This window comes from Cricetulus griseus, chromosome 6 (assembly GCF_003668045.3).
Source record: "Cricetulus griseus strain 17A/GY chromosome 6, alternate assembly CriGri-PICRH-1.0, whole genome shotgun sequence".
Taxonomy (NCBI): Eukaryota; Metazoa; Chordata; class Mammalia; order Rodentia; family Cricetidae; genus Cricetulus; species Cricetulus griseus.
The window spans coordinates 129,368,479-129,391,832 of NC_048599.1; the positions used below are offsets into that span (position 1 = coordinate 129,368,479).

The following is a 23,354-nucleotide window of genomic DNA, read 5'->3' on the forward strand; positions in this document are numbered from 1 at the left end:
ACATGCATCTATGTATTTTATATAATGGTAACTATACTTTGGGGATAATTACAGTGCCTCCAAGAAAAATACAGCATTGCAAGAATAAAAAGTTTGAAATTCTGACAGTTGGTAGTACATGCCTTTAATTCCTGCGTTTAGCAGATAGCTCTCTGTAAAGTTGAAGTCAACCAGGACTATACAGTGAGAACTTCTGCAGGTGGAAGGAGTTTGAACTTGCTTAGTCATTCTGAGTTATGTGACCCCTGCATCAGCACCAGAACTATTCCCTCCCATCTGTCCCCTGCCCTGCAGGTCCTATTCATTCCCCATAGCATATTTCAAGGCCTTCCTGTTCTCCAGAGTCTGCATACCTGCTCCCAGTCACCTGTGCCCTGTCACATGATGTTTCCCTTGTCAGCTACTATGCCTTATGCTTTGTGTTATTCTGTGTGTTTGTTTTCCCTCCTCAGCTGGACTGTGAGGAAAAACAGCATAACCCAGTGTAACATGATCTTTGTAAGGTTCATGATCCTTACATTTACCTTGAACACAACAGCCATTACATACAGTAGCCTTCATGAAGATTCAGCTTCTTAAATATACATACATATATATATATAAATATTCATACTCACATGCTATAAACTATATATTCAAGACAATATATATCATTTGACTGCTAGATTCTAAATCAGTAAGAGTTATAATATCTGATGCAATTAAAGTCATAATAAATGGATATTTTTATACCCATCTGATAGGATTATTAATACAATTATTAAAAAATTGGGGAGTTGTCATCAAAATTTGTAATGTATATAATGCATATAACTTCATAAGCATGCTTATAGTTACTTTATCTAAAGAAACACAAATATAGCTAAAAAGAAATATATAAAATTGACATTTTTTGAGGCAATAGTTTATAAACAAATATCAGTTATATATTTTGGTACATACATTCAGGGAAATACTGTGCAGCTGTTAAAAAGAAACTAAAGTAAGTCCATATTTGCTGATTAAAGATATCAGTAAGTTATAAGTGGAAAGTAAAAGTGAAGCTTAAAATAATGTGTATGTATGTCAACAGTGAAAATAGAGGGTATATATGTGTGTGAGAGACTACATGCATTCTGTTAAGTGCTATTCCAGTTTTGTTCTAACAAAAGAAAATTAAAAACCACTCCATTAAGGGTGAGGGAGAGAGAGAAAGAGAGTAGAAATGCATGTGCTTACTACAAAGTAAATGAATACCAACCCAGCAAATTATGGACAATTCAAGTCTGTCTTGAGGAAGTAGGTTTCCTTAAAGTTAGATAAACCGTTAAGCCTCTGATACTGCTATTTAAAACAAGAATATAGAAAGGGGGAACTTATAGAATCAGTTTCCCTTCTTAGATTCTAAATTATTCTGTGCTTTATAAGCCTGTCACTATTGTGGTAACCATTACTGCTAACACTTCATCCATTGAATCATAAAAGAAACCACTTTCATCTGTTTCGGTACTGTGTACCAACTCCACCAAGTGAATGCCCAGCCAATGTTGCTTCATCTGGGAGTTGGGAACTCATTACCTATCCAGGCAGCTGTTTCATTTTGATAGCTCTGATTATTAGAATTCATTTTTCACTGGAGCCAGAATCTCTGTCCCAACAGCTTCCTTTTCTCTTCTTGACCCCTTCCCGTGAGAGATATACAGTATGCTTCCTTTTGACAATATATTGAAAACCTGAGGGAAGTGGTCACACTCTTGACTTCTTGCCTCTCCTTCTACATATAGCTAGTAAGAACTTCTACATGTAGCTAGAAAGAACTTTCTTCTGTCTGGTCATAAGAGAAATATAAATAGGCCATTGCTGGAAACAGCTATAGAATCAACATATGTTCATTCTAAGGAACATTTCATTTCAAATCTAGATGATGATTTTGTGATATTATACAGATATTTGTGCTCTATATAAATGTTCTAGATTTTGGCTTTCAAAGAAAAGCTTTGTTTTCTAAGTCTTTATTTTTTTCTCCTACATTACCATTGATAAATGTACTCTTTGACTGTTATGGCTATATTAAATAGATGGTTGTCTTAGTTAGGGTTACTATTGCTATGAAGAAACATCATGGCCAAGACAACTCTTATAAAAGAAAATATTTAATTGTGGCTAGCTAGTTCAAAAGTTTAGTCCATTATTGTCATGCTGGATGGCAACATTCAGGCAGATATGATACTGGAGAAGGATCTGAGAGTTTTACATCGTGATCTGCAGGCACCAGAAGCAACTGTGTGCCACACTGAGCATAGCTTGAGCAAAAGAGACCTTAAAGCCCTCTCTCACAATGACATACTCCCTCCACGACCGTACCTACTCCAACAAAGCCACACCTACTAATAGTGCCACTCCCTTTGGAGGCTATTTTCTCTCAAACCACTGCAGTGGTTTATTTAATTAGTTATATCTACCTGTAGATGTAAGAAACTTCCCTTGATATCCATGCTATAGTATCAGGTCTCTGTTCTGCTACCTTGAAACAGGTTAAAAGGTTTATGCAAACAAAACTGAAACTCAGAAAGTTCCTGTTAAATATATACACTTTTTACTAACATCATGACAAGTTTGAATGTAGCTTACTAAAGTGAATTATCTATCCAGATAACTCTTGTTGTTTTATTTCCCCGTGTATATACTTTTACTAGTTGTGTCCATGTATTTTTGGTCATTCAATTTTATTGGTAATAATGAACATTAAAGTAAACTTTGGCTTAGGTAGTAATTCCTCCAAGTTTTATACCAATAACTTGAACCATTTATTCTATTTTTAAGCCACTTGCTACAATATTGACAGGCATCTTATTATGTGTCTTGGTTCTAATTTCAAATACAGGCTACTTCACACAGAGCTGGATATTTCTAAGAGACTAAACAACACATGTAGTGGTGCAAACAAGGAAAGCAGCAGCATGTTTAGCTAGAGTCAGCCAATGTCAGAAGCTGGCTATCAGCACCCTAGTATCGTGACACTGCCCTGGGCCTCATTGTTTTAACAATTTCTCTTTATATTACATAATAATGTTTTAGGGGAGAAAAGCCCAACAACTGTCAATCTAATCATTATATTCAGCCTACATTACCAAGCAAAACATATTTACAGCTAGATCTACACTGTTTTTACAAGTTTATTAAAAACATGTGTTGCCCAGTGCCAGAAATAACTTCAGCAAATGCTAACACCAGAGGCAAACTGTCTCTGCTTTATTCTGAGGATTTAACTATCCCATCCCTCTCTGAGCTATAGGGTAGAAGGTTGCATGTGAAAATAACATGCCACAGGGAAGAAGCATGTGCATGTGTATGTGGAGGGGAAATGGGAGTAGGAGGGATCAATAAGAGAGATTGGAGCCTGGAACTGCTTTGTAACAGGCTCGGAGGGCTCATGCAAGACCTAATGAAATACAATTCAATCATGGTGACTTTTGACCATTTTGTTTAGTTTATAGGACCATCTTATTTCATATGACGTATTTAAAGCTGTATTTTTCTCTGTAGAAATGCAATGCTTTTGTATCATAGCAGTGTTCATCCATACAGCCCTACCATCTTCAGTTATCCCATAGACACAATTGGGAGATTGCTACCTTGTTGGCCATTGTTCCCAACATGTAGTTAGGACAAATATTTTGTCAGCAAGTGAATATTTGGAAGAAAAGGACAGAGGAAGGCTGTTTTCTACATTTGACATATAGTTGTTATAAGCAACTCCCTGCTATATTGACACTCATCTATGTTTTTCTTTTCTTTCTCTGAGTCTCTGAATTCCACATATACTGCTAGTCAGTAAGTTATTCTTCACTTGATTATATGATATGTTACTGCCTCCTAGTTGTCTGAGGCTTGTAGATGTAGCCCCCACACTAGTTCATTGGCACTCCTTTCAGCACCTAGTGCAGTAGCCACTAGGTACTTAGGACATAGTCTGAAATTAACTTGTGAAAACAGATTCTTAACCCTTGTGAGAAGAGCATCAAGTATCTGTTCAGAAGCACCAGCTTGGATTAGTGCTTAAAATCTCAGTGAACTCCCTGCTGTAATTGGGGGCAAAACATGGCAGACCCCTCAATTTTGTTATATAATGACTTTTAACACAGGTTACAAATGCTTTACATTGTTGAATAATTAATAATGTTTTCTCTTTTCAACTCTTCATAGCTTGTCTGATTGGCTTCAACACTGAGAAACATGTTTCCAAGATAAAAAGCAAGTGTCAGTTTGCATTATGTTACTTTCTAACAATGATATATTAGTAAATTTGGAAAAGATGTGTTAATAATAAAATGGAATTTTGAGTTTTGTTTGTATTTTTGAGGCATGGTCAGATTCCTTCCCCTGGCTATGGTGGAACTTACTATGTAGACCAGGCTGGCCTCAAACTCACAGAGATCAGACTGTTTCTGCCTCCCCAGTCCTAGGATAAAAGGCATGTGTTACTAGTTCCAGGCATAATAAAATGCTTTTAAATAAGCACAAATTGTCATTCATATATGTTGCTGTCACAGTTAATTTAGAATCACTTTAAACTCTTCTTAATACCTTTAATAGATAGGAAAGTAGGTGTGTGGGTAGATGGATGGATGGATAGATGGATATGCAGGCATATTCCGAATCAGGTATGAAACTCCTTGTCACTAAAATCCTTTAAATTAATTAAGAACTGCTGTTTTCAGTTAAGTAATTTTTTTATTTTATTAACTTTTATACTGTGCTTAAAGATTAAATTTTTCTCACCATTTTTCTGCTCATTTGGAGCAAGTAAGTAAGCTTCACAATGGAAAACAAGTCTTGATCTTTAGCATGTGTAATGATAGAAAGCTGCTTTAGTTATCTCATAGTATATACATTCCAGAATGTTTTCAAGGTAGATACTAGATTCCTTGAAAGAAAGTGGGTATGTAAAAATGTTCTGTCCCTCCCTCCCTTTCTCTCTCTCTTTTTTTCTACCTCTTTTCATTGCTGTAATTATACTAGTTGATTCTAGGTGCTGACTCCTTTATCATAATGCTTAATGCACACTACTGAGCAACCCTCTTAGAAAATTATTCTTCTGCCTTTTCTGTTGTTCTTTTCTTTGTTTTGTGATCTTGTCAGGTTTTAATGAGACCAAGCTCATGTATCTCAGAGTCACTGAAGTTTTTTGTAGTGACTTTTCTTAAAATTATGGTGCACTATATCTTACATGTGTGTGTGTGTGTGTGTGTGTGTGTGTGTTTATATATAACAAGAATAATATTTTTATGACTGTTGAGCTTAACTCTGCTGCAAAAGTAGGAATAGATTTTTGATAAAACAGCACATCTGCCGTTCAATTAAAAGCGACCATAAAAAACTTTCCTTTATTGATGTTTGCCATTTCTTATTTAGCTAATATTTCATTCTTAAATATTTGACTGCCGTCATTAAAATTAGTCTAGCTTTTGATTTGTCAATGGTAGAGTAGTATCAATTACCATTATCCAATGTCAAACCTATTAATACCGGGTCTTAGATGTCATTATTTGGTGTTAAGGCAGGTGGAAAGTCTAGTAGTAGAGACTGGTTATGAGTTTCATTTTTTTCAGGAATAGCCTCATTTGGCAAGCCCATATGAATCATTATATCTCATGGTTATATCAGCATCAAGTTTAGTGATTTCAAAAAACTAAAATCAACAGTAACCATGTACTGTACCTGTTAGAAAATGTGTCTCACCTTTGCTTCTTTATGGTTCAATTATTGCTATAGTTAACATAGCAACAATGGTCATTACCTTCCTTTGAAGTGGTATAATAGTTTTTACATATTTGCTCAGCTTCTAGTCTTAACCTGTCCTGTCCCTCCATACCCCACATTTCCTATGCACTATGACTAAATTGACCTTTTGAAATTGCCACCCAATGTAACCATGCTATATTAAAATTATCATCAAATACTACCAATTACAATTTAAAGCCTCTTTTATCAACATGCCTTTTAAGCATTTGTCACTCCTTACCTCTTTTATTTGTCATTTCTCCCACTATTAATTGTAGTGGATACATCCGTGGTCCTCCAAGCATATGAATCATATTTCTTTCCATCATTACACTTTGCTCCTTATGCTATAAAAAGTTCTATGATGCTGTTATGGAAAGAACAAGGACTGTAGATAAACTAGATCTGTGTTAACATGTTGGTTCTACCCTTTAACAAAGTATAGTTTTAATCTCTTTGTATCTTAGTTTCCTCATTGGTCTGTAGCACTAAGGATAGATTTCTGTTCTGTTTGTGTATTTCATGTATTTAGGTATAACCACCATTTGCCTTTCTTGTGGAGAAGACATCATGAAGGCAGAATGGTGAAGATGATAGACAGATGGATCAATAGATAGATGGATGAATTGACCATAGAGAGATAGATCTTGTAGTGTGTTTTGAGGTGTCTTGAAAATGCTTAGCTTTGGTTGATTGTACCTGAAGCTGTAACTCTGTGTAGTCATTCCAGACATTATGAAGACCCATAGGACTTTTAATGTGTCTTTTAATGGGCTTTTTCTAAAAAGTTGAAGATAAAACAAAGCACACCAAAAGTGGGTGGAAGCTTAATAGTTCCTTTGCTGTACTCATCTTAGGATGTAGTCATGGCCTACAAGCCAAATCCAAACTAAATTTTTCATACTCCTTTTTAAAGAATTTTTAAACGTGTGTATATAGGTGTACCTGCCTGAGTTCACATGCACCATGTACACGCAGGTACCTGTCAAGGTTAGCAGGTGTCAGATCCTCTGGAACTAAGAGTTGCAGCCACCTGATGTGGGTCCTTTTTGCATGCTTTTTATCACCAAGCATCCTGTCAGTGCTTGTCATCCCTGTAATTTTGTTGTTTTTCCTGTCGGTGTACTGTTGTTTTGTTTTGGGGTTTGGTTTTGTTGCTGTTTTGTATATTTGTTTGTTTTTTGTCTCAAGCACAAGCCTTTTAATTAGCTATGGAATAGCCAGCCTTCCATCAAGCCTCTACAAACTCTTGTATTATCCTTCTTGTTTCTTACCAGTTATTGTCTTTATTCTCAGTGAATCTGTGTAGCCTGGTCCTTCGTGTCTTATCTGTTTCTTCTGAGTTAGCCTATATATCCTGAAGTGAAGTGCCAGTGACACTGTTAAAATTCTTCCTAACTTTGGCCAGTGGCTCAGCATTCTGCAAGTGAGACACAGATTACAAATTCAAGGCCTGCCTAGACAACAGACTGGGTTCAAAGCAATCCTGAGAATCTTTTTTTTTTTTTTTTTTTTAAGATTTTTTTGAATTAGAAACAAGATTGTTTTACATGACAGTCCCAGTACCCTTATCCCTCCCATCCTCCCCTACCACCATCCCCCAACTAAAACCCTACCTATCACATATCCTTTCTGCTTCCCCTGGATGGTGGGGCCTTCCATTGGTGTCTATCATATCCTTTGGGATAGGGCCTAGGCCCACCCCCATGTGTCTTGGCTCAGGGAGTATTCCTCTGAATGGGCTCCCAAAGTCCACACCTGTGCTAGGGGTAAGTACTGAACAACTACAGGAGGTCCTGTAGATTTCCAATGTTTCCTCACAGAAACCCATGTTCCTGGGGTCTGGATCAGGCCCAGGCCGGTATCCCAGCTATCAGTCTGGGGAGCAGGAGTTCCCCGATGTTCAGGTATGCTGTTTCTGTGGGTTTCACCAGCCTGGTCTGGACCCCTTTGCTCTTCACTTGTCCTTCTCTGCATCTGGATTCCAGTTCAGTTTTGTGATTAGTTGTGGATGTCTGCTTCTACTTTCACCAGCTTCTAGATGAAGGCTTTTGGGTGGCATATAAGTCAGTCATCAATCTCATTATCAGGGGAGGGCATTTAAGATAGCCTCTTCTCTGTTGCTTAGATTGTTAGCTTGTGTCATCTTTGTAGCTCTCCAGACATTTCCCTAGTGCCTGATTTCTCTGTAAACATAAAATGTCTCCCTCTACTATGGTATCTCCATTCTTGTTATCTTCTATTCTTCCCCTGACTCAACCTTTCTGCTCCCTCATGTCCTCATCATCCCTCCTCTTCTCCCCTTCTTATTCCCCTAGCTCCCTCCCCCTTCTTTCTGTGCTTCCAATTCCCCTCCACTGCTGGTCGGAGTGCCAACTTGTACAGCCACTTTGGAAATCAGTATGGCACTCCTCAAGAAAATGGGAATCAGTCTACCACAATTTCCAGCAATTCCACTCTTAGGCATATACCTAAAAGAAGCACATTCACACAACAAGGACATCTGTTCAACGATGTTCATAGCAGCACTGTTTGTAATAGCCAGAAACTGGAAGCAGCCTAGATGCCCCTCAACTGAAGAATGGTACATTTACACAATTGAGTACTACACAGGGGGAAAAAACCAATGGATTCTTGAAATTTGCAGGAAAATGGATGGAACTAGAAGAAACCATTCTGAGCGAGGTAACCCAGTCACAAAAAACAACCATGGTATGTACTCACTCATATGTAGATTTTAGACATAGAGTAAAGGATTACCAGCCTACAGTCCACACTGCCAGAGAAGCTAGTAAACAAGGTGGACCCAATCCTGAGAATCTTACCAAGACTCTGCCTTAGAAATAAAATCGAAAAGAGGACTTGGGGTACAGCACCTCCTTGGCCTGCTCGAAATCCTGCAATCAGGGGCTAGGAAACAACTACCTGAGAGTGATCTCCTTTGGTAATTCCTATACTGATTTCAGTGAGGATGCCATCTCACCTTCCTGTATAGTTCAGGAATCACCCAGGAAAATTGGCTGCTCTTCTTACAGTGACTGAACCTTTTCTTACTCAGCCTGCTCATCACTAGGTGTCTATGTGTCAAGTTGCCTCATTCCCCAAATTTAAAATGTTTAGGGATTTTTAGTGGGAGAGTTGTGAAATATTCAAGGACATTGATAGTGTTTAGTACAGTATTTAGCACAATAAATCTTCCTTAAAGACAAAAGGAGTGAATGAATGAATGAATGGATGGATGAATGTGTGATAGACTAATGTACAAAAATATTTTCAATAATAGCAATATAATTGGAATATACTTTAGGAAGGCTAACTGCTGCATATTGATGCAGGCAACATGCAGAATGGTGGCGGTGAGTGCTCATTGGTTGAGAATCATGGCCTTCCTTTCCTGTGGAGAGCAGAAATCTCTGAGTGTCTTGACAGGTGAGAGTATCTATTGTCTGATAGCTGCCTTCTCTCTTTGAAGTCTCCCTCTTTAGCCATCCTCCCCACAACTACCCCTTTGGGGCTCCCAGACTTTCACCTAGCTAAGCTTCTTTCCTCATAAACTCTTACTTTGCTTCTTGCCATCTGTTTCTTTTCTTTTATTCCTGTTATTGGATTTTTCCGACACCTTACTGCAGGATCCTCTTATCATTATGGCCCTGGGCTTTTAGGGTCTTAGTGACATAGGATGTGCTAGCACATATTCTTTTGAAGTAGGTAGTAGACAGAAAAAGTGTGTCCTTTTCTAACAGACAAGTGTACTAAACCCCCAAGAAGGAAAAACAGGGGAAAATATTTGTGGCCTTTTTTTCTTTTCCGTTTAGAAGATGGCATAGATCTGGTGAAATAAAGTAACAAGTTTCAAACCCAGGGCACCACATGCAGAAGCAAGTGATAATAAACAATCATCCTGAGAAAGTAGTTTCTTTAAAACAACGCTGTGAGGCTTTGCTTTACTTGAACTTGTACAGATCTTTCTGCCCAGTTTTGTACTTGTTTGTGCACAAGTATGCACATGAAAATTAAACTGATTTGGACATTTCTGTTCTGAATTGTTAAAAAGTTAAAGATGGTCAAAAAACTAACATTGGCTGTCTTCTTTTGGGGAGTATTTAATGTAAAACCTAAGTGCATGGGAGCAAAAGGAACTTACTACTTATATTACCTGTCACTATTAGAAATTTAGAGTACATACTCCTTTTTTATATTACTCTTAACTGGATGTCATATGTTTGTTTAAGTATAATAGGTTTTTAGCAAGTCAGTTATACCCCTGCAGGTATATAAGTTGCTTCAGTGACATTTTACCAAGTGGTTTTCAAGGTGGACATTTTGAAACTTTCAGCCCATTGTGTCTCTTTGAAAGACACTGTAGAGAGATTTAAGGATGCCAAGGCTGTCAGCATGTTGGAGATAGCTGGTGGTGCTTTCATTGCAGGCCCTATATGGTTTCTGTTAAAGCCCTAACTTACATATAAATTATAATGTGAGGAGTGACTGCAGCAGAAATCAGGACTCTGATTACCAAAGGTATGGCATAACTAAAGCAGAGGCTAATAGGAAGCTGGATATTTCACAGAAAGGGCACAGTAGCCAAGGTAACCAGCTCACAGGAGGATTGGGAGACTCTGGTCCAATTTCAGAGGGGTCAGTCTGCTTGAGGCCTACCAGTGGCTGGCTGGGCAGAGCATCATGCTTGGTGTTTTGGAAGAAAGCGTCTCTCTCATAGTGCTCAGGATGCAAAAAGACAGGGACTGGTCTGCAGTCCCAGTGACCCTTTAAGGACACCTAACCACTAGGCCAGCCTCCTGAAGGTTCTACCACTTCTCAGCAATACCACAGTCTTAGCCCAACAGTTTGATTTGGGGGAACTGAAGCAAACTGTCACCAACTGAACTTTTTTTATTTCAAATAAGTATGTAAAGAGATAAAAATACGGGTTTCTTCTTTGTGTTGTCTTGAGTAACACACAAGCTTTCTCTCCATTCTGTGCTCCTTTATAAAGTTACTTGAAAGTCAAGTGCTTAGTTTAAAACAGAAATTAAATGTTAGTTTTCATTCTAAAATTAAATTTAATTTCTATTGGTAGATTCAATATTAGTTTTAATATGTATATGTGATAAAAAAGAAATAATTTTTCTATACTTTATGGTTTTTATATCACTTCCTAATTATATTGTAAGTTCCTTTAGACATTCTAATTGTTTTTAAATATTTCATTGCCACCAGTATTAGTGATATTATAGTTGCTTCTCATTTTGTTATGATACCCAGCAATGGATAAATTGTTTATGTGTGAGCATATTACCTCAAGCCTCTGATTATTCCCTAAGTCTAGATAGAATTACACTTTGTTTTTAATTGATTGTAAAAGTAAACCTTTTTGTACAATTTGCATTGAGATAAAAGACTAATATTGGCTTGCTTTGTCACCATGGGATTTGCAGATGTGTTCTCATATTTGTGTCACAGCCACGTATCTGTAACTATGGAGAGTAAAAACTGTATACTTTTCATTTGTCCATATGTGAAAGTTTTTGAGCTTTCTTTTCAAATTGGATAGCATCTAATAATGGAATTCTCTCATCCCACAGTCATCTTCCTCTTTTCTCTCTCTCTCTCTCTCTCTCTCTCTCTCTCTCTCTCTCTCTCTCTCTGTGTGTGTGTGTGTGTGTGTGTGTGTGTGTGTGTGTTTTTCTGTGTGTCTGTGTGTTGATAGTATTGAACATTCACAACAATGAATGATGAGGAATATGTTTAACTAGGGACAGCCAAACATGGGAGTAATAAACACATTTCTTAATGTCATGTGTCAAGCAAGGACATCACAATTTAATTTGTAAGCAATAATATCAAGATTCTCTTGGTGAGGAAATGGAAGAAATGGACCCTCTGAGAGACTAATATTTTGACTATGGTCTTACATTTGAAGAAATTGCTTCTGATTGCCAGACTACACTTTTTTTTAAACTGAAGCAATGGATTTATTTTTTTTTTTATCTAAAATCCCCTGGCTATTGAAAGTTATTTTAAAGGAGAATTGAACTATTGAGTTATTATAAAGAGCTTTTACTATCTCACCAAATTATCAGAATTCCAGAGGATTTTTTTTTCTTTTTGACTGCATTCCCTGTATGTGTCTACAGAATTTGTTAATAGAAAATTATTTCTCTTCAACATTAGTATTATAGCATAATTTATGTAGTTATTTAAAACATGTCTTTGTGGAATATTATATATCAAAGTTTTTTTAAAAAAATTGTTCTTGAAGTTTTGAATTAGAATACAGTGGTTGTATGTTGCCATTTATTTTGCTTCTTGAAGCCTGAAGCTTCTCCTTTTCACTTGCATGACTGTGCTTGTGTGCTGCTACCCTAGCTAATCTAGCTTAGTGCATACAAGTTGTCCACAAAGGAGCCTTGAGTGAGACTAAGGAGACCCACACACAGTATAGTCATGCTCTGTGTGTTCTACTCAGTGCCAGGATGTCTAATTGTGGGTAGAAACAAAAATATTTCCCATTTAATTTACAATGAAAATGTAGTAGGTAAATTTTATCTACTGTGAAAGTAACCATCTGCAAATGAACAGTTAAGTCCATATACACATTTGTGCACTCACCAATTCTATTTAGTTCCAGAACTTTCCCATCCTTCTAAAGTGAAGTCATTTTGCCCCAAATACCCAGTTTCTCTCCATTCTTCCCTCTCCTCAGACCTTGGCAACCTCAAGTCTGTGTTTCAATTGTATAAATTAAGTTACTCATTTAATTGGGATTGAATAATAATGGATTTTTTGTCTGATTTCTTCCCTTTACTCTTTAGTTCTTACCATGCATTAATTGTTCATTTATAGCTGAGTTAATTTTCCATAGTATGTATGATTTCCAGTCTACTTAATCATTTTCTATTAATGGATATTTGGGCTACTTCTACTCAGAAGCCATTTCCTGAACATATTACCTCCCCATACACACAAAAAAGTCAGCTCTAAAATCATTTAAAATAGGGCAGTGTCTGTCTGTAACAAAAGTCCCATAGGGCAGAATCCAATGTTAAACTGACACAAAGAGTAGTTCTTGTACTGGACTTTCTGAAATATATGGGCATTTAGTTTGGTAAATGATTCAGAACATACTGTGTATATGTACCACATATATGTACTACACCAAAAATATATTTCATTTTTACTATTTTAAAAAATTTTACTTTTATATACTTAGGATATAAAAAAAATACAAAATGAACAGCATGGTCAATAGTAGCACTTAATATCTTGAGAGTAATGAACCTCTGTCTAATTGGACTTGAGGCCCACTCAAAGGAGAATCGTCATTCCTCATAGTGTATTCCAAGTCAACAACATATGGCTATGAGGTCACTTTCCTAAACCAATATAATCCCTAACTGTACTCTAAATACTTATCCTTCCTTCCACAGATAGTTATAAATAGCAATCTTTATCAAAGAAACTTGTCTTTACAGTGAACAGAGGCCATTACAGAAAGCTTCAACCAGTCAAAATGCAAAGAATACTGTGGGATGCCCAGACCTAGTTAGTACATCTACAGCACAACTCTTGTTTAGGGGAACATGATGGAAAAAGATGTGGAACAATTGTAAGAGCCAGAGGACCAAGAAGTCAGTTGTTAAAGTGTGCCTTCTAACTATTATAGGAATGCTATAATCAGGAAACTATAAATGCTATAAACAGGAAACATCTCAACAAGATGTCTGCCCAAAGAAAAGGCCTACACAATTCTAGCAGTTGACGTAAATAAGGGAAATCTCAAGGGTCATACCCCTAGATGAAGAACTACAAGCAGCAAACAATTGGTGAGAGAATCATTATTCTTTCTCTGGGATGAGCTTCCTGGTTACTTACCCAACACCAGGTATACAGGCCTAGACATGTACATGCAGGTAACACTGATCAGACTCAATAGGATTTATTTTTATTTTTATTTGTCTATATGTATATGTAACAACAATGGCTAAAGACAAAGAGGCCATGAACTTGGGAGAGAGTAAGATGGAAAAGGAGGGGGACAATGGTGCAATTATATTTTAATTTTATTATAATTTAATAAAGAAATTTTCAAATGCAATATGATAGTAATCTTGACTTTGTTCAACATTAAATTTAGTAGTTATAAAATAACTATTTGGATAGCTTTAGTTAGAGACAAAAATAATTTCTGATCAAAATTTCTAATAAGCAAAATTTTTAAATGTTATTTTTGTCAATTAATGAAAAACTGTTATTTTACATACTACATATAAATAATTATATACACAATGTCTTTTGAGGTAGCATATAGATTACATAAATCAAAGTTTCCTATCCAAGTATCATTTCAAGAGAGGCAAGCTTAAGTAATGGAAGCAATGGGGAAACAATATAATAATGTTGTTGGGTGTGGTTTGGAAGGCCTTAGGAAACATTTGGAACCATTTTTCTCATAAGGTCACTTAACTATTGATGTGTTGTGATAGCATTTTCTTATGTTATATACAATGCAAAAGGAGTCTGGTTAAAGGTGTATTCTCAATAGTCTGATGAAATAGTCAGTGAAATTAGGAATGTTGGGTGATGTTGTTCCGTGAACTCTTGAATGCCCTTTTTTTATGCCTTTAGCAAAACAATTAATGGAGTTGTGTGGTATTTCATTTCATTTTCAGAAGTGGATTTCTGACAGTCACTGAGATGAAAGATTTTTAAACTTTTTTTTTTCCGTCCATATTATCAGCCTCTTTGAAACTTGACAGGTATGTACCTCAGAGGTTCTACACATCTGTCAAATATTAAATAAAATTCCATTGTGGGCTGTTAGCCCATCATTTGCTTTGTATTTGACATATGAGTCTCAGTGACAATCTTTTCATATTATGAAAATATCCATAGTCTTTTCTATAAATTTAAATGTTATACTAAATAAAAATTAATGATTTTTAAGATAAATAAGCTATTGACTAGGGAATGAAAGCTATCTTATGGTATATTCTTTAAACTGCATAGAATATCTTTGTTACATTTGAGTTTAAACCTCATTTCTGCTGAAGGTTGCTATGCTGTCTACTATGACAGATAATTGGAGATGTGGCTAAGCTATGCATCTAGGTAGACACACGTCTTTGTCAGTGACTGCTGGGAACTCACCTCAGGAAAAAATAAGTTTGTTTTAAACTGTCACTAAGGTGGTTATTCTCAATTCCTTATTCCTTTAAAACAAAAATAAACCATTGCAAAACTGTAGCTCAGACACCAGGTAATTTGCCGGACATGGAAGAATTTTCAAAACACCATTGACTTTCAACTGCACTAAAAACTAAAACATACACTAAAGAGATTTTAGCAAGTCTGAGAAGCATCAACAACTTCAATTTTTAAAAGTTCCTTTTCCCCATTTTTAAGAGAATATGCTACATAATGGATTCAAGGTGGAATATAATGCCAAATAGACATTCAGAAATTTCTCTCTCTCATTCCCTTTCAGTATCAATTTTAAAAAACAAGGCATATACACCACTAACATTTGTCTTAAGTCCAGTGGTAAACCACATGAATAAATGACTCAAGTACCAGGCTTAATACAGGATGCTGTAGCTCAAAAGTAAGTAGGATGGGATCATCACTGGCATATAGGGTAATGTGGCAGCTAGATTTAATCTGTATCCCACCTGTGTAGAGAGGTATGTGACACACATAAAAACCCTAGTTTACTGGTACTGCAGATTTGTTTTGCTGAATTCTTCAAGTCAGGCTTTACAGTACTATCTGTAGAATGCTGCTCCAACAGAATGAAAAGCTGGCAATAATAATACTAGACTCTTTCATTATCCAATGTTTTAGTGCTCACTGGCAGGATGTCTGAAGTAATGGGCCACAATGGTAAAGGAGTGTCATTGTTTATACCAAGTCTCTTATAACCAAACCTTGATATAGGTTAATATAGTAACTTTTAGAAAACCATTAAGGATAAGAGCACCCCTATTGGCTTCCACAGGAGCCAATTTGTTTTTGCTGTTGCTGTTTTAAAATATTTTGTTATTAGTTCTTCAAGACAACTCCAAAGGAATTAACCCAATTCTGACACCATGCTTATCTGTAAATCTGTTGTCTAGTAAAAGCATTGTTCCCCACATATAGTATAGCTCCATTTTATCTTTCTGAGGGTGTTGGGCGCTCTGAAATAGTAGGTTTCCATGTAACTGTTTTTGGAGGTCTTAGTGATACTTATTCCTCACTGTATTCACTCCTGAGTTGTGTCCTTTCACAGTAACCCAGCAGTCTAGGAAGTTAATGGCTTTCTGTACTCTGTACACCATTCTAGCAGTTACCAAATCCAAAGAATGGGTGTCAGACCTTCTTCTTTGTAGCCCTTTGGTCAGAAGTACCTCATGCATAGACTTTACATCTAAAGTTAGGCCATATTCTGGGACTGAGCCCTTAACCTCAGGGATCTTATACAATCTCCAGGTGAATAGTGGTAGAAATGAACCAAACCATAGTATAGCCATGTGGAATAGAATTGCTATTGTGGAAGAAAATTGACACTACATATTTGGTATTAGAGGTGTTGAAAATGAAAGAAACAATTTTTATTTTGATTTAACAAGTTATCTGCAAGTAACCACTAGTCATGACCACAGTTACTGTACTTTTTACACTGCCTTTGACATGCAATTGATTTTTTTTCCTCAGGGTTTTGACATTCTTCTCCAAGTTGTGCCTATACCAAATAATGTTAGTCTCCTTTTACCACTTTTCAAAAGTTTTCTGATGCTCAACAGCTACTATTGCTATCAAGGTTCTAATAATTTCCACATCCTATATGCAGCCTCCATTACAGTCTGGCTGATGGAAGTCCAGGCAAGTTGTTTCTCTGCTGGCATCATCTGCCTTTTTGAATTTAAACTCTTAGCAAAGTTAAGTCAAGAATTTATCTAATGTTGTGTTTTGGCCAAGCAATCTTTCCAGATGGTGTCCTCATGGTTGAAGTCCCCGGCCCTACTTCATGCTACTTCTCTTCTAGTTTTCTTAAATTTTTCTTCTCAAACCATGTTTTCTGAGTAGTCTGCAGTCTGGAGTACATTTGTTTCAAAAAAACAAAACAATACCACCATGACTTTCTCCATTTCCTGCAGTGAGCTTCTACCCTTTAGTATCTGCAAGCTAGATACTGCCGTCTTTGTTAGAGTGTGTGGCTCTATTTGAGCAAATCTCTTTTATTTATTACCAGATTTTCTCTTTGACCAAAATTTATTATTACCAATATAATTTATATTAGAATCTAACATTTATTATGTAATTTATATGCATAATATTTCATAATTTAACATCTTCAAGTTTGTCTGGTATGGACTATATGAAAATTAACAGCACTTCTCCTCCTTTTGCCTGTGAGGAACCTGAGACTTGAGCTTAAAAGTTAAGACCAGGCTTTGCATCTAGAATTTTCACTCTCCTGAGTTTGCTCTTGGTGGTTATAGTCTCTCACTGCATGACTAGAAGTGGCACATATTCCTCCTGGTGTATATGGGTTATCCTTCAAACCAACTACAAATTAAGCCAGTCCCTTCTTTAGCCTTTCGTACTGATTCACAGGTCTCTTAGGACACACCTTTTAGCCTTCTTGCTTTGCTTTTGTTTTGTCTTAAAACTTCTGAGCATTTTACCATTTGCTGTTTTATCTTCCAATACAGTCAGATTTTGTGATTTTGTTGAAATGTTCTTTTTTCCTCTCTTTCTTCCAAAATTTATCTTAATAGCTTCTTGATGGGGACTGGAGAGATGGCTCAGTGGTTAAGAAAGAGCACTGGTTACTTTTCCAGAGGGCCTGGTTCAGTTCCCACCACATGTCAACCTACAACTCTAGTTCCAGGAGTTCCAACACCCTCACACAAACACACATGCAGACAAAACAGTGGTGACTGCACATAAACTAAATAAATAAATAAATCACTTTTTTAAAACCTTATTGATGAGTTTGATGAATTAGAGATTTCCTTTTTCTAATGCACTGCTTCTTGGGGCATCATCTGTGTAGTACCCAATTTGTTCCTGGTATTTTCTTTTCTAGTGTCAGACTTCCATATTTGTAAAGGAATAATTACCAACTGTCCCTCACCACATCAAATTCCTGAATTTTCTTCCTAAGCATCAATAACAGTTCTCAGATAGAGTATCATATTATTAGAATTACCTGGTATGAAAATATAATAGCCCATAGTCCCCATCCTAGATCAACTAAGTTTCTTAGAATAGGCTGTAGGCCTGGGTAGTAGGCATTGATAGTATATTTAACTCCCCAGTATTTTAAAACTACTGATATGCAACTCAGTAAGACTGACAGCATTTGGGTTCTGTCTGACAGTTACATTTATTCTCAGTCGAATGAAGAGAAATGGGTATATTTTATGTGTTGGCAGACTACATTTCATACTATGATTCATGATGTAGGAAAACAATGGGCTTCTTACTTTGCTTGTCTTACAGCTTTGTTCACAAGAGTGAACAACTTCCATAAGGATTCTTCCCTCACAACAATTAGAAATAGCACTACACCTACCTCCTAAAGGGCTGACAATACACGGGAGCTTTGTGATGCTTCTGGAATTCACCCATACAGAGAGCTCACAACCTGGGTGTCCTTCCAACTGTGCACTTCTATTCCTGCCTGTCTCGCCACATAATTTTTTTGATGATTCTTATCATTTATTTTACTTTACACTCATGTTTTCCCTTCTAAAAAGACTATCTCGTATCTTGGTTTGCGTTTAATTCAGAGAGACTTCCTTAAATCAGTTCATCTTCTCTAGCAGCAAACAGATTACTTCAAGGGGACCCAATCTAAGCAAGAGCATAAGCAAAAACATTACACCTAAGCAATTTGAAGTAAACATTTTAGTAGATAGAGAGAGCACATCATTTTGGCTGAACCACATCAGTGAGAATATGCTGTGTCTTAGTGTTCTATTGCTGTGAAGAGATACCTTGATCATGGCAACTCTTACAACGGAAAGCATTTAGTTGGGGCTGACTTACAGTTCAGAGGTTTAGTCCGTTTTCTTCATGGCTGGAAACATGGCAGAGTGCAGGCAGATATGATGCTAGAGAGGTAGTTGAAAATTCTGCATCCAGATCAGCAAACAGTAGGAAGAGAGTTAGACACTGGGCCTGGTTTGAACATCTGAGACCTCAAAACCCACCCCCACTGACACACTTCCTCCAACAGAACTACACTTATTCTAACAAGGCCACACCTCCTAATATTGCCACTCCCTATAGGGCTATGCATGCCATTTTCTTTCTTTTTCTTTCTTTCTTTTTTCCTTTCTTTCTTTCTTTCCTTTCTTTCTTTCTTTCTTTTTTTGCAGATTTTTTCTTATTTGAATTAGAAACAAGATTGTTTTACATGACTATCCCAGTTCCCTCTGCCTTCTCTCCCCCCATACCACCTATCATTTTCATTCAAATTACTCATGCTGACAGTGTCAAATGGGAGCATTTTCTTGAAAGATAGTGCGATTTGGCAAAGAACTGGTATTGAAGAGAAGATGTTTTGTAGTGTGGTAAAGTTAGTGATTCTACCCCACTCCTCAATTCTGAAATCATCTGACAGTCTCTGACCTATAAAGGTCATAGTCGCCTGTGTACTCCTGTGCTTAGCATGGTGACTAACTCAGGGTAGCCATGTGTATTCATGGATGAATTCCTAAAAATCTGACAGTCACATGTTCCTTTAGAAATCAGGTGAGTTAGCCGGGCGTTGGTGGCGCACACCTTTAATCCCAGCCCTTGGGAGGCAGAGGCAGGCGGATCTCTGTGAGTTCAAGGCCAGCCTGGTCTACAAGAGCTAGTTCTAGGACAGTCTCCAAAGCCACAGAGAAACCCTGTCTCAGCCCCCCACCAAAAAGAAATCTTTTTCAGAGTTTTCCTCTGAAAAAGTGACAGCTAGTATCATTGTATATCGCCATTCCTTATAATTACCAGGAGTCCAAGAATTCTTACAGGTTACTCAAGAATTCCCTGGTAAATGGTAGACAATGTGAGGATGTAGATACATGCTGATGTCTTGAAAGTAACTGACATTTTCTTGTGGTTTACACTTACCAGAACTATTTCATACAGTTTGCTGTCTGCAGAGCAGAGTTTAGGAAAGAGTTTAGGAAAGGCATTATGAGAAAGTGTCACTGTGAAGGATGTTATCTACTTCTGTGTGACAGTCTGCTCTAAGCAACCTTTCCACTCAATTGATACATATAATGCTAATATACAACTGAACTCACATAGTTGTGAAGAATTGATGATTATATTACTTTTAAAGAGAGCATTTTTCAGCAAAATTTTAATATTAGCTTAATGTGTACTCTGTGTAATCTTATGCACTTAAGTAAAAATAATGAGAAATGATCAAATATCATACAAAATAGACATTTTCTTTGCTTTATATGAGATATTGGCAAAGATATTCTTCCTGAGTAAATATGGATTGTGACACAAGAGGAAGATAATAGGTGCCTACTGTCTGAAAGCTACCAGTACTCAAGTAGACTATGATCAGATAGTATTTTGACTAATTGAAAATGAAGGAGGGGACATTTTGAAGTCTAAAGATTTGCATATTAGTTTGTAGTTAAAGGTTCTCTTCTTCCCATCCCTTTGCCCATAAGCTCTGCCTCCATGCTTTCTTACAGTCAAATGTCAGGCTATCTGGATTTAACACTCAATCTGAATCACGTTCCTCAAACAAGTTTTTCCTCTTCCTCCTCAATTTTCTTTGAGTGCCTTCTGAAGCTGCCCCAATCAGAAATAATGGGAAGAAGGGAACAAGAGTCATAGGATATTATTATTATTTGTTGCACTCTCTATATAGATATCTTGGAAGCTTTGTGCCACTAATGTTTTGTATACCCATCAGTGCAAGATGAGGAATCCAGTCAGGTATTTAGAGCATATGAAAGAGCAAGAAAGAACATGAATTTGTCAAACTATCTGGGATATTTTTTCTGAGTCCCCTCTCAATACCATCAATCACATTTGAGCACACTGTGCAGGTATGTTTCCCTTCTAAAGAAGCTGATCTCAATATGATATAGATTTATTGATCTATAATGTATACTGCACTTCTATTATACAGCTTGATTATTCACATTTAATAACTGGAAAACTGAAATTTTCATTGAGTTTTTTTTGTTTGTTTGTTTGTTTTTTGTTTTTTACTAAATATCCCTTACCTTTTCTGTGTTGACTCTCAAAACTGAGCCAAAGCCAATTTGGTCCTGAAGATGCCTTGCTGCATGCAGACTCCCTGTTACTGCAGCATTTTCAGACACTTTGCCTCATCTCCCAGCAATGCTCCTCAGACTTTTTGACTCTTCCTTGACAGGTAAATTGACTTGGGATTGTTATCAACTCTCTCGAATTGTAAACAAAATACAAACAAAACACCATAGAAGGTCTCGTTATTTATACAAATGCTGTTGCCATTAGCAGCAGGTTCTTCCAAGCCTACAAGGGAGCCGTGGTAGACTATGTCTTTCAGAGTGCTTCTGTATTGCTTTCCAGTGCACAGTATTATTTATTTGTTAGAAGATGTCCTAACTAACTTGTTCTTTACTAGTTACAGAAGTCATACTCTTGATCTTGCCAACATGGACCCAGAAGACTTGGGATAACCTTGTGCTCTCTGTGGATAGATATCTTGGGTCACAAGGTTTGAGACCAATAGGAAACAGTTTCCTCTGAACTTTGGAACTTTATATATAGACTATAACTTTAAAAGTTCCCGTGCAGATTCTTCGGTTAACATACAAATGGTATCCTTTAAGGTTTGTGGAAATAAAACATGGACTTAAAGTAAGGTCATGTAAATTGCAGCTCCCAGGATTCATGTTCTTTTGTAGTCACATTCATTTTGCAAAACTAAAACTTTATTAAGCAACTGTTTTTGCCAAGCAGTATGCTGAGCAGGTTCCCATAGATTACTGTATTTTACCGTCTCAGCAGTCCTGTGGCTGGCATTTCTAGACAATGTTGTGCCATTAATCAAAGCAGAGTAGTGTGGTTGCTATTACAAGACAGCTATTTCTTTCTGTCATGATAGGCTTTAAACTACTACACTTATGACTGTTGTTGTTCTTCTTTCTGCAAGAGGATAAAAGCTATTTACAAGAAGTTATTAGGTGGACAGAATTCTATTTTCAACACTGGCTTGATGGACGGAGTTTAAAATCCTATGGTCCTCACAGTAAGACAGCTCTGAAGCACAGGAGCAAGTGCAGCCTGTGTTCCTACTTCTAAAGGAGACTCTAAATTCAAATGTAAATTTCCACCAATCAGAACTCAGAGCTAATATCAATGTTGATCATAGTAAGAAAGATGGTTCTAATTAGCCAACTTTAAAGCCCCATCTTAATCACTTAGAGCATTCTTGTGCACATCTGTGCCGCAGGAGTAACTGGATTACCTCCATGGTGTGTGTCTGGGTGTGCGTGTGTGTTTAAAGCCATGCTATAACTCTATCCAAATGCAATTCAGCACTGCTTTAAAGTTTAGAAGCAAATGTGTACTTAGTAATGTAGTTTAAAAACTGAAACCCCCTCCTACCTTATGTGTTCCTCTCTTGTAAACCAGCCTTGTTTGTGGAGGGTGGCCATTGAAAATGCTGTGACACATACGTCCCCGAGCTTCTTCCCCAGACCTCTATCTAATAAATGAGCACCAGAGTCAGGGCCTCTCATGTGGTTTTGCTTCATCTAACAATGACATCAGTATCTTTCCATTCCCTTTTTAAAGTAAAATTGTGCTCAAAATGAATAGTGGTGCCAGTAAAGGAAACTGAGTCCTAGGAGTAATTTTTCATTAGGGTAAATGAGGTGATACAATAAACAACTGTAACCTGACATGACGCCATGGCACGAAACTGCAAAACAAAATCTTGATTGCTCTCATGGATGTGTTCTAAGGCTTTTATGTCTTTTGCATGCCTTGTGTGCACACAGACTGATCAGTGCAAATACAATTCGTCCTTGGATATTTATTTCCATCAATGAATGACCAGATGGCCCTTGCCTATATTGGGAGAGAATGTTTTTGCTTTTTCTGTAGCTCTGATGACACCACGTATAAGAAGCTAAGCCAAATAATCACCTATAAAATTCAAGAATTATGCTCCTATCTTCCCCTACCCAGTGAAGTTGGCAGCAACTCACAGCTGCTTTCATTCTTATATTTTAATTGAAATAGTTTGTGTATTTTCACAGTGTAAGTAACATTCTTATGGTAGATTATAACAATACAGACAGAATAGAGGAAGAAAACCTTATTTAACCCTTCCCAAATTTGATAAACATATTGGCATCCCTTCACAAATGAGAAAAATGAAAGTCTAAGATGTTTATTGAATTGCTTTAAGTCACCCAGATACTCGGACATGGAGTGGATCACTAACCCGACCACTAGTCCTACTGTTGTGTGTGTTCAGATGTCCCTTATAGTTCTTCAGATTTCATTTCACTTGTGTTATGACACTTTTGATGTATTAAATCCAAGTGTTTTTGTTTTAATATACATGACTGGCACTGGTATTTCTTTGC

At 36.9% G+C, this 23,354-nt stretch overlaps 1 protein-coding gene across 23 annotated transcripts in view; it reads left to right on the top strand.

Annotated features, from left to right (window-relative positions):
* Gtdc1 (glycosyltransferase like domain containing 1) overlaps positions 1-23,354 on the top strand; it is a 329,610-nt gene that overhangs the window by 234,110 nt on the left and 72,146 nt on the right. Inside the window, exon 1 of one of the 23 annotated variants that reach the window (XM_027422764.2) lies at positions 9,097-9,192. The exons of the other annotated variants lie outside the window; for them this stretch is intronic. Coding sequence (XP_027278565.1) covers positions 9,104-9,192 — 89 coding nt within the window. The 5' untranslated portion in view covers positions 9,097-9,103. Of the gene's footprint in view, positions 1-9,096; positions 9,193-23,354 lie in introns of those variants that run through there. 23 annotated transcript variants of the gene reach the window in all.